Source organism: Dromiciops gliroides, chromosome 2, assembly GCF_019393635.1.
Source record: "Dromiciops gliroides isolate mDroGli1 chromosome 2, mDroGli1.pri, whole genome shotgun sequence".
Taxonomy (NCBI): domain Eukaryota; kingdom Metazoa; phylum Chordata; class Mammalia; order Microbiotheria; family Microbiotheriidae; genus Dromiciops; species Dromiciops gliroides.
This window is the reverse complement of record NC_057862.1, coordinates 405554639-405567085: the sequence shown is the minus strand read 5'-3', so window position 1 is coordinate 405567085 and position 12447 is coordinate 405554639. Positions and strand designations below refer to the sequence as shown.

Genomic DNA, 12447 nt, shown 5'->3' with positions numbered 1-12447 from the left:
TAGTAGTTTTTCTGGCATAATTTCATAGAGCTTTCATAGTCTGATCCTCCCATTTTACATCTTAGATAACTGAGGCAAAGAGTGGGAAATACCTTAACCAAAGTCACAAAAGGTGGCATAAAAGTAGGAGAGCTGGGATTTGAAACTAAGGCCTATGGTTCCAATTTTAATTTTCTTTTCACTGCACATTTATTCTCATTTAGGCAGGTTGCCCATATCTATAAGACAGAATTGTCTGCCTTTCAGAGATAGGTGTCATAATAACTCTGCATGAAAGAATGACCTTAATTGGCAGCTAATGAATTCGAGCTGTCTCACAGTGTTACCAGAACATGGAAACTTCACTGTCATCGCTTCCCAGATCTGGTGCTGATTCATCACTTAATAATACAAATAACCAGCCCTCGAGCCAGCAACAAATACTGCTGGAAAGTGATTGGGGATTATAATAATTGATAGCAATGGAAATCATTATTGACAAGAAATCAAAAAAGAAATCGATGCCGTCATATTGAAGTCATTGGGAACAAAAGGGGAAAACATCAAACTCTGCAAAGACCTTTAAAAAACACTTATAATGACTGCTTTAGGGATTCAGAGAAAGGAAGAAAATCACAAGGCAAAATGAGAAATTAATTCATAAAATGTTAACTATTTGTCTATAAAAAGAAAAAAAAGTCTTTCCCACTTCCATCCTATTGGTAACATCAACAGTACAAAGCAGCAGTTTAATTTTTTCTTTTTTAAAATCAGTGTGAGCCCTGGATTGTCTTTGGTTGTGGGTGTTGGGAGAGGTGATTTTTGTTTCTTTTCAAGAGAAAGATTTCTTTTTTTTGTAATCATAGAAGTATTTTATTATTTCCATTTACATGTAAAGATAGTTTACAACATTTGTTTTCATAATATTTTTCGTTTCAAATTTTTCTCCTTCCCTCCCCCCTCCCCAAGACAGACAAAAAATCTGATATAGGCTATATATGTACAATCACATTAAACATATTTATGTATTAGTCATGTTGTGAAAGAAGAATCTGAACAAAAGGGAAAAACCTCAAGAGAAAGAGTTCAACTTGAGGCAGTCTGCCTGTTAATGAATTGAACCTGAAATACAGCATTCCTGGTAATTTTGTTCTTTAAGAAACTCAGAGAGTAGATCTGTTCTGGGGTTAGAGTGAGTAGTTATAACCCTATGGTCACTTTCCCAGAAAGGCCTTGACCCAAATCATGCCTAGCATCCCCACACCTAGAGCTGAGGTCAGGTACACTGGATTCTGGTGGGCTGGTGTGGCTGTTTCGAAGATAACATTATATGGATTATATTATATAAATTTATATTTCTTAAGAGCATCCATGTCTGTTGCTTCAACCAAACAAATGAACTTACATCCATCCCACTAAGATGAGAGAGAAGGGCAGTTTTGGATGAGACACTAACAAGATTACATCTCAAAGGACTCTTGTATCCATGCTAATCAGGAAATAATCAATAGGCATGTGCGGAATGCCTACTCTATAAACCAGAGGTCCTCTGTTAAGCCACAGGGAGGATGCAGAGCTGATGTGTGAGACAGGGCTCCCAATCTTCTAGGGTTGTAAACAGGCAATATATAAACTGATAAGTCAACAAGGAGATAAGGAAATAGGGTAGCTAGTCTGTGGTAGAGGAGCTCCAAAGAGGGTGGGAGATTCTCTAGGGAGGAGGTGGGGCTTAAGCTGGGCCTCCCTGAAGACTGAATGGAAGTAAAAAAAGGTGGAGGGAAGAGGGACAGGTGATGTAATGGGAAGGAAGCTGAACTTGTTGTAAGGGATCCCAAGTTAGGGCAAGTCACTTCCTCATTCTGAGCCTCATAATCCTCTTTTTTTTTTTGTCTTTTTGCCAGGCAATGAGGGTTAAGTGACTTGCCCAGGGTCACACAGCTAGTAAGTGTCGAGTGTCTGAGGCCGAATTTGAACTCGGGTTCTTCTGAATCCAGGGCAGGTGCTTTATCCACTGTGTCACCTAGCTGCCCCTGGCCTCATATTCCTTATCTGTAAAAACGAGGGGGTTTCGACTGGATGGTTTCTAAGGTTCCTTTCTTTTTCTGGGCCTCAGTTTCTTATTGTGTAAATTGGGAGGGTTGGACTAGATGATTTCCAAGGTCCTCTTTGGCTCTAGGTTCATAATTCTCTGCTCAGTCAAAGGGAATGGGGTGAACAAAGGCACAGGAGAAACTTAAAAGGTCTGGAGGGAAAGGGCAAAGAAGGGAGCAAGCATTTGTGAAGCACCTACTATGTGCCAGGAACATGATCAGTTCTTTACAAATCTCATTTGATCCTTACAACAAAACCCTGCGAGGTAGGTGCTGTTATGATCTCCATTTTACAAATGAGAAGACTGAGGCAGACAGAGGTGATGTGACTTGTCCATGGTCACACAGCTAATAAATGTCTGAGAATAGATTCAAACTCATCTCTCTGACCCCAGGCCCAGAGATCTATCCATTTACCATCTAACTGCAAAAGGGGTGGGGGAATGGAGGGAGTTAGGGGTGGTATGTTTGTATGTTAATTGCCAGTTCAGGGTATTCATGTCCAAGAATGCCTTTAGATAAGGCATTAGCATTGAAGTTTCTACTGTTCGAGGTTATCCTGATAAAATCCAAAGAAATGGCTGGTTTTGACCACTGAGGAAAATCTAGGCATTTATTCAGTAGAATGAATATATTTTCTTGAATGAGACGACCTGAATTAAAATTCTCTCTCTGATACTTACTATCCATGTGATCTTGGATAAGTCACTTAGCATCCCTGGGGCTCATTTTATTTATGAAATGAGAACATGAAATAGAAATGGGGTCCCCTAGATAACATAAGCTCTGTAGGCTGCATATTGACTCAGTTTTTTTTTGTTTGTTTGTTTGTTTTTGCAGGGCAATGAGGGTTAAGTGACTTGCTCAAGGTCACACAGCTAGTAAGTGTGAAGTGACTGAGGCTGGATTTGAACTCAGGTCCTCCTGAATCCAGGACCGGTGCTTTATCCACTGTGCCACCTAGCTGCCCCCTGACTCAGTTTTAAAATATAACTATTTGTGTTTTATTGTATTTAAAATTTATTTTGTTAAATATTTCCTAGTTCCATTTTAATCTGGTTTGGGAAGCATCAGGGAATGTCCTGGGCTGCATGATCGAACCTCTACTCTGTGGTACATTCCATCTCTAAATCTAAGATACATTACTCCAATGACACGAAGCAGGGAGTTGAGACACACAAATATGTTATAATATGTGTAAGTACATTGGAGAGATACAATCAGTGCTAGGTGAAAGCCAAGAGGGAAGTGATCTTTGTTAGGACGCGTCAGGGAAGGTTTAGTGGAGGTGGCACCAATCACTGCAGGTGGGTGCCTTCTCTGCATCTTGAGGGTAAGTGACATGCCCAGGGTCATACAGTCAGGATATGAGAGGCAGGATTTCAACCCAACTCTTCCTGGTTCCAGATCTGTTCTTCATCTTTACACAGACTTCCTCTTAAGCTTTGAAGATTTTTTGGGGGGGTGGGGTGGGGTGGGGAGCTCAATAGGTGAAGAGGAGGAGGAGGGAGCAGAGAACAGTCCTACTCTGTAAAGGGGAGTAGTAGAAAATAAGGCTGGAAAGGTAGCATTGAAAGGAATTTTTCAATATTGTTACAATTCCAGCACTAAGGAGTGAGATGATGTGGAGGGAGCTGACTTTCTTTAGGAATGAGCCTGCTCTGACCTTGGTTTTCTTGGTGGACTGGCCTCTTGGTCCGGACTGATCTTAATCACCCCCCTCCTCCCCAAAAGGAATTTGCATGTTAACTTTACAAGTGCCCGTGTCTCCATGGAATTAAAGGCAGAAAGAGTTGGGATCGCTTTCCCTTCCCTCTCCTACTCTTCAAGTGACTAACCAGACTGAGGATCTAGGAACAAAAGTGATTAAGTACTTTCTGGGACACCTTTAACCTTCCAAAGCTCTTTTCATAATTAACTTTGGCAGCTCAATGTGTGTCTCATTAACATTTCAATGTTCTGTAATCACTGCAAGGCCAGTGGTTAAGGTGGACGTGTTTTTGCTTTGTCTCTCTGCAGGATCCGGCTGGTGAAGTTTACCGAGAAACAATCAGCGAGGAACATTTTCGTCTGGAAGGTACTGGTACAAGAATGCTTCCTTAATCAGAGGCTGGGAGGGGACAAGAATGCTTCCTTAATCCAAGACTGGGAAGGGAAAGCTCTGCTCTGCCCACACTGCAGGATTCCCAGAAGGGTCTTAACAAGTAGTGATTTAGAAAGGTGTTTGCTGACTGGCTTCTCAGTCTGTGACACACCTGGGAATTTGTCTGTTCACACTGAGATGGCATGGGGATTGGGGGTGGGGAGGGAAGAGGGGAGGGAGAAAAAGGGGAAGTGGCAGGGTTCTATCTAAGGAAGGGATTGGGGAAATCAAGATTCAGTAGACTGGGTTCTACTGGATCTTGGCATAGAACACTAGACTTGGATGGAGTAAGGAAGACCTCAGTTTGATTCCTGTCCCAGAGACCTACTAGTTGTGTGACCTTTAACAAGTCACTAACCTCTGTCTGCCTAGTTTCTTCATCTGTAAAATGGGGCTAATAATAGTACCTGCCTCCCAGAGTTTGTGTGAGAATCAAGTAAGATTTTATATACATATATATATATATATATATATACATATATATATATATATATATATATATATATATATATATATATATATATATATATATATATATAGTGCTTTGCAAACCTTGGCCATGGAGTGAATGGTGATTTTAGGGAGAAAGGGGAAAGAGATTGAAGTCCATTCAGAAATTCTAGCTCAGATGTGACTCTGACAGACCTTTAGGAGACTGAAGCTGGTTTTGATTCCCCCAAGGCTACATAGGATTTAGAACTGGAAGGGACCCCAGGTGTCATCTAATCAATCTATCCTCCTCCCCTTCTCCCTTTGCTTTTATAGATGAAGAAACTTTAGGCCCAGGGAAGTAAAGCAAATTGACCAACGTCCCTTAAGTAGCAGAGCTAGGATCCCTCCCAGGGCCTCAGAGTCCTTCTACTGTACTAGATTATCTTTTATGTTGAGAGGTCTGAAGGGTCATGTTAAGACTGAGTCCTCCAGGATTAAAGGAGCCAGGTTGGGGGGGGGGGGTGTGGAACAGGACTTCACTTGGGAGAGGAGGTACAGTTTTCTGGCACATGAACAGAGCTTATGTTCTGGGGATAGATGGGGCCTGGAATCTAGAAATTAGAATCTGTTGAATGGGCAGTAGTGTTCTATTTTACCAGGAAAAAAAAAAGTAACTGTTGGAAGTAGGGAGGATGGGGACTGGGTATAGAACGAGGAGGTGGGGATAGAGCTGGAGGACAGAGGGAGGTGAATAGGATGATGATCTATACTGGTTGGTGAGAGGGGAGGAAGCCCTTGAGCAGCAGAGGCCCGAGTCCCGAGATATTCTCTCTTCCCAGCTTGACCATGAGCAGGCCACTCTACCCCATCACTCGGGAAATCCCCAAAACTATCTGTGAAATGAGGAAACTGAGGCAGAGTGGTGAATTGACTCACTCAGGCACGCAGTGAGCCTGTAGCAAAGTTGGAGGATGAGGCTGTGTTCTCTTTGGACTGCTTCCTCTGCAATGCCACTGGCATGGTTTAGACACTTAGCCAGAGCAAATCTTGAACTAGCTGGGGCAACTGGAGAATAGAAAACTGAACATCAGGGACGAGAGTTGGTTTTACCTCTTCTCTACAGCCTGTATTTAGACAAAGAATTGGAAGCTGCGCCTGGATGAGCAGGGGCTCCGATGGCCATGTTATTTCCTGGGACCCCCTCCCTTTCCCCTTTTGGTTCTCTGCCGTTTCCTCTCTGAATGGGGGCAATGTAGCGTGTACCCAGAGAAAGCCTGATGAGCTGAGTCCGACTGCCTGGTCCGAGAAATGCCAATACTGTGAATCACTCTGTTGGGGCTGTCAGGTCGTCTTCTGTCAGTGTCAATTAGCCGCAGCATTTCTGGATATGAAGTGGGCTTTTCCATTAGGAGAGCCTGCCTTTGGAGAGTGGGCAGGGACCGAAACCAAATGGAATCACTTTGTCTGCGGTGCTTTGGGCACAACCAGCAAAATTCCCCTTTCTCACTTCATTTTTTGCTTTTGAAGTCTTGCAGACAGAAAACCAGAGGGAAACCAGGCATGGGTGAAGAATCCAAGTTCACATAGGAAACTTTTCATAAATCTCGATGATAATAATAATTAACAATGATAATAACTCACTTTTATAGAACACTTTAAGATGTCTCAAGTGGTTTCCTTTGAATAATTCTATGAGTTAGGTATTGGAACAGGTCATGAATATTTTGCAGATGAAGGATCTGAGGCTCACAATGGGGAGGCGACTTGCCCAAGGTCACAGATAATAAGTGTCAGTGCCAGGACTCAATACCAAGTATTTCAGTCTCCAAATCTAGTGCTTTTCCTAATCTATGCTTCATAAATCTTTGATTTTGTTGATGTTGGCATACCTTATATGACAATAGAATTGTCCCTAAATAGATTGTCCCTCTACAATTTACTAGATTGGTGGTGATGTTACAGAAGGGACCAGGGTGGAAAAATTCATCACCCTGAAGCCAACTTGGTGAAGAACTCTGAACTTAACTCTGCTGGTCCTCTGAGAGTATAGCTACAATCTATAACTGAGCTAATACTTTCCATGATTCCATCCTTATTAAAAAGGAAGGTCAGCCAGTCAGTCAACAAGTATTTATGAAGCACCTATATCAATCAATCAACAAACATTATGCAGCTACCATATGCCAGTGTCATAGGGGAAATAGGGGGTCCTTAGGTATTCCTTTTTAAGGAATTATACCCTCTTACACATAAATCCAATTAGAATAAAATAATCTTCTATTTAGGTGCTAGAGAAAGGAGACCAAGAAAGAAGTCCAATTTCTCTCGAGGGGAGATAGTTTCAGAGACATGGTTCTCTGAGATACTTATCTCCTCAAACAGGAGAAAGGCAAAAGCTTTTATAGATCATAGATGGGGTGATCACCTGAGGGTGGAATGTCCCTTATTGGGGGTGGGTTGGGAGAAGTCGGGTGAGGGTTTTTTTTTCTGATTTCTGGAGTTATCTCTGTCCCCTTGGCACTACTCAGGCAGTAGTCATGCCTAATGGGCTCATCTCTCTTTCTTCTCAAGGTATGTTTGTCCTTCAGTTTAGCTTCTCAAGGAGAGTTACGCCAGACCCATGTCCTTTAGTTTAGCTGGCCAGTTTAGTCCCAAATTCCCAACCCCATAGCACCAGTGCTAAGCTGGAGATACAAAGAGGTGAAATATGACAGAGCCTCAGGTCATAAATATAATGGCTTCATTTTGATTGAACTTGCAATAGAAACCGGCCATTTATACAAAAGTTTGGCCATTGGGAGACCACACTCTAGGCTGAATTCGAGGGGAAGATAAATTCCATTCATTTTAGGGGACATTCATTCATCTCCATGACTGCTAAGGTCCTAGTACAGGAAGTTGCACATACAGTCACAGTGCTGCTAATGTTGAGAATGCTATTGTCCACCATGTAGTTAGCCTTTCCAAGAATATGAAACTTTAGTGCCTACAAGGGCCCTGAGTTAGATTAGGAGTGGCCAGCAAACAGCAGTGGGTAATGACCATTTTGGAAGCTGCTGCTGCTGCTTCTCTTGGAAGGACCAAACAAGAACTGGCCCCACAGCAGAACTGGCCAAAAAGGGGTAGGGGAAGAAATAATTAACTCTTCATTTGGGGTTTTTCTCGTGGCCAAGTTCATTGCCTTTCAGACGGCTTGAGGGGTGTTTAAAGGGGGGAAAAAGGCCATCTGAGGCGTGAAGATAAAAAGAAGGCTCCTAGCCATCCATAAAGAAGTGGGATTTAACTCCTGTGTTGTCATGGAAAGCTGGATCAAATCCCCTCCTCTTAACAGACTTAACTAGCCCACTGCAAAAGCTCAAAATCCTAAGATTAAGATTGTATTTGGTAAGAGGGCTAGAGCATTAGTGCTTCCTTTTGAACTATAGAAAGAACAAAGTAAACATCAAAAGCTTTAGAGTAGTGAGAGCCGGATTGTTGACTTAGTGTTCCTGCTTCACTAGAGGTTAGGCTTGGAGAGTGGCCACTCTTATTTACTCAGCATCTTGGCCTGGCCTGGCCTGACCATAGGAGAGGAGATGACGAGGGAAGAGAGGAGAGAACCTTTCCTCAGCTTTTCTCCGTCTCCATCACCTGCTTGAGGTGCCACCAATGTCCTGCATCTCCCACAACTGTCGGGCTTCTTCAGATGGTCTCCTGGGGTTCATGGAAAAAAAGGGGGTGAAGAAGAGGTATGGAACCCCTGCTCAGAGATATTGGCTTCCCTTCAGCTCTTTATCCTCTAGTCAGGGGCTAGCTGTGACAGGCAGGTAGATGCTTTTATTGGCATATACGCCCCAGCCATGGCAATCAAAACAATAATAACTTGTATTTCTATAGCGATTTCTGTTTTTTAGAGAGCTTTTTCATCCCAGCAACCTTAGGGGCTGGTTACCATGATTACACCTTCCCCAACATGGGCAGGAGATCCAGTGTTCTGTGTGGTCCACTTCTGGCCAAGAGTTCACTTGAGTCTCCCCACCTTTCTCCCCTGAACCATAAGGAAAGGGATCAGAAACCTTGTACATGTCCTGTTTGTAAATGATAGAATAAAGGTGCATGACTGCTTTATAAAAACCCCTGTACTTTGCAAATCTTAGGGTCATAGATTTAGAATTGGAAGGGACCATAGAGGTCATTAAATCTCCCCCCCCCCCATTTTACAGATGGAGAAATTGGGCCCAAGAGAAATGAAGTGACTTTTCCAGGGCCACACAGCTATTACGTTTATGGAGCAGGAGCCAAGTTCAGGTCTTCCTGACTCTCTGGGCCAGCACTCTATACACTGTACAAGGCTTTCTCTCTGTTTCGGGCTGCTTCCTTGTCTCAAGGGCCCATGTGCTCTTCTCTCCCTGACTGTCTGTTTCCGGCTTTCCCTGTCTATCTGTATCTGAGACTTTGGGAGGTGAAAGTTGCAGAGTCAGCTCTGTATGGGAGTCTCTAACATAGCACTGTCTCTGACACTCCCTTTTTCAAGTTTAACAGTCACATCAGTCCACTGAAGTCAAGTTTAAAAGCAAATTTCTCTTTGATCAAATGACTAATTCCACCCTCCTGCTCCGAAAGGACCATCTGGGTTCTCTCTCTCCCTTTCTCTCCCACCCTAGGCATCACCTCCAGGTTTGTAGAAGGTCCTGGCCTTGTGCTTAAAACAGCTGTTGGAAGAGTTGGCTTTGTCAAGCTATTGTGATGTGTGTGGTTGGGAGAGCTGCAAGGAGAGAGAACCCCCAGTCCCTGTCATTGGTGTTCTCCCACTCAATGGGCTTTTCTTTCACTAAACTATGAATGAATGCAATTGAGCCATTGGAAAGGAGCTGGGAAGAGTATAGGATAAGGATAGTGGCTTCGGGCCCTGAAGCTGGAGCTGGCCAGAGGACAGTTCACATTGCCCATTGTTTTGTGGCAGTTTTCAAAACTTAGAGTGATCAGAAACCTTGATCGGTATCAACAGCAAAGTGTCTCATGCCAAGGATATCATAAGATGTTAGGGAGGCAGCATAGTACAGAGGAAAAAAACACTGGTTGGAGGGTAAGGGGACCTGGCTGCTGCCTGCCTGTGTGACTTGGAGCAAGTCACTTTATCTCCATAAGCCTCAGTTTCTTCATCTGTAAACTGAGGGGGATGTAGACTAGGTGGTCTTGGAGGTTCATTCCAGCTCATGATCTATGGTTCTATAATATTGAATTTTCTTTCATGTTGGATAGAGAAGTAGCCTTGGAGTCAGGAAGACCTGGGTTCCAGTCTTGCCTCCTATACCTAATGGCTCTCTGACCCACTTCTCAGTGTTCTAGGTATCTCTCTTAAGATTAAAGTCACCAGGGAGGTGCCAGCCTGTTCTGTAGTGCCCTTCTTGGTATTCCCTGCATCAGTGAAATCATATATCCCATCTTTATCCCTATCTTAGCATCACAGGTTTTTAGTATTAGAAGGGATCTTAGAACTTCTACAACTCTCTTTTTTTTTTTAACAGAAGAAGACACTGAGGCACAGAGAAAGAAAGCAACACCATTTGAAATATTCATGCAGTAACAGAGGCTAGATTCAAACCCAGATCCTAGAACTCAAGTCCAGGGTTCTTTCCCTGAGATGCACAGACACTACTCTTATACTGCTAGGGGTTATTTCCTAGGTAATTCAAGTCCTTCCCTAGTGTTTCTTCTCAATTTATCAATCAATCAATAAGCATTTATTAAACCTGTACTATGTGCTAGGCACTGTGCTAAGCACTGGGGATACCAAAAGAGGCAAAACACAGTCCTTGGCCTCAATGAGTTTACAATCTAATGGAGGAGATAATAAAACAAGCTATATACAGGACAAATAGGAAATCATCCCTAGAGGGGAGACATTGGAATTAAAGAAGGCTTCAGGAAGGCTTCCTGTACAAGGGACTCTGTGCCCCATATGGACTCTTCCTGGCTTATATCATTATTTCATTATTGTCTTCTACACTTTCTGCCCCCAGAGGTCAGGAAGAGCTAGATTTGGTATGTAGATTCCTAAGAAGGATTATCCAGGTGATTTTTACAAGCTTTTTGTTGTCTGTCTTTGTCTTCAACTGATGTAATGGACTTCCCACTTCTCTCTTTCCCCCCTTTACCTTGTGGCGGTCTCTAGGGATCTAAGTAAAAGCATGACCATACTTAGATCAGGAGAAGTGATCCTGAGAAGTTCTGTGTCAATTCAATCCCATGTTACTTGGTCACTTCAGAAATACTTAATCTTCTATTGAGATTGATCTTCAGTGGCCCAGGACTCCAAATACTTAAGTTGTAGGTTTCCCCTTCTCTTCTTCCTTTTCCTTTAAATTCCTTTTCCTCTCTCCTTAATCAGTCAAGTGGCCTATTTGCAGATAAGAGAGTTTCCTATTTAAAGGGACAGTGGGGTATAGCTTTCAATAAGGCAAAGCCCTTTTATGATGTGAATATCATTTTTCCCCTGCAAAAGAAGGTGGTTTTTTTTAAGTTCTGATTTTCATGTATCAACTTTCTTAAAGTAGAACCTACCTGGAAAAAAAAAAAAGTCAACCCACTTCTTCTTCTCCCCTCCCCTCCCCCTTCCCTCTTCCCTGGCTGATGTTAGCTTTCCCTGAGTAGGTACTTGGTTATTTTCAAGGCTCTCCTAGTCATAAAGGAAATGATTCCTGGCAACTCTGAATTTCTCTAAGATCGTAGACACTGCTAGAAGGAGACCTGAAAAAGATGTAGTCTGTCTCCCATAATTTGCCAAAGAGAAAACCCAAGGGCACGCGGTTCAGAGCTGGCACTAGATTTGGAGTCTCTTGATTTCCAGTCCAGCATTCGGTAATTCAATCAAGCACTTGGTAGGTACTTTTTGAGTATTTATTCATTGACTAGATTTACAAGGCCGGTCAGTATCATAAGGTTCCTCAGAAAGCGGGAAGATGAGTCATTAGAGCACTTAGAGGAAGGGGAGATGGAGTTGTGCCAGCCATCTAAGGAGCCCATGAGTGCCACAGAGGGGTGGGCAGGCCAAGCCATGTTGGCATTGTTCTGGCCAGCTTGCTGTCCTCCATTCAGAGAGCTTTTGTCCGCTCTGACTCCACCGTGGCTACAGTAGCTACAGAAACCCAAAGTTTTACCGCAATGGAGAGAGAACAAGTGCCCTTTCTCTAAAGTCGGCTGTTCATAAAAGCGCAGCTTGAACAGTGGAAATTCTGACTTGTCTCAGATACTAAGGAGACTTTTATAGTTTCAAGTAGCTCGGGGGTTATATTTTAAAAGTTGAATTTCATCACATGTTTTAAGTTTGGGGGGAAAAAGAGACACGATATTTTTAGCCAAAAAAAAAAAACTTTTTTGTGGTCCTTTTTCCAATTTTTTTTCTTTTGCTTCCTCCCCCCACCTTCCCCAAACAGATGTTTCATCTCAATCCTATCCAAGCCTCAAAGCAGAGAATGGCCAACAACCCTGTACTTTCAAGGAAGAAAAAAAAAGATTGAAATTCATTTGTCTGAAGGGTATTTTTTCCCCCTTCCTTTGCCTCCATACACCTGGTCTGTGTGTAAAAGCTGCTGACAGAAAATTGCAGTCGGGTATGGGAGAAATAGAAGTAGAGAAGCAGTTTTATTTAGAGGGAGCCACTGGATTTAAGCTGTTTCTAGAGAAGTGGGCACCTTGCTCCCAAACAGAGGAAGAACTTTGGGTTATTTTGGTTTTAGAAGGGACAGGAAAGCTTGGTTTTTCTATAGGAGGAATGATGCCTAGGAGTGCCTCCATTGCCTCTCTGTCTCTGTCTCTGTCAGT

General features: G+C 42.9%; 1 protein-coding gene across 2 annotated transcripts in view; it reads left to right on the top strand.

Annotated features, from left to right (window-relative positions):
- NKD1 (NKD inhibitor of WNT signaling pathway 1) overlaps nucleotides 1-12447 on the top strand; it is a 119163-nt gene that overhangs the window by 73027 nt on the left and 33689 nt on the right. For both annotated transcript variants that reach the window (XM_043981412.1, XM_043981413.1), the window contains one exon: nucleotides 4089-4146. In XM_043981412.1, the coding sequence (XP_043837347.1) occupies nucleotides 4089-4146 (58 nt within the window). The remainder of the gene's footprint in view (nucleotides 1-4088; nucleotides 4147-12447) is intronic.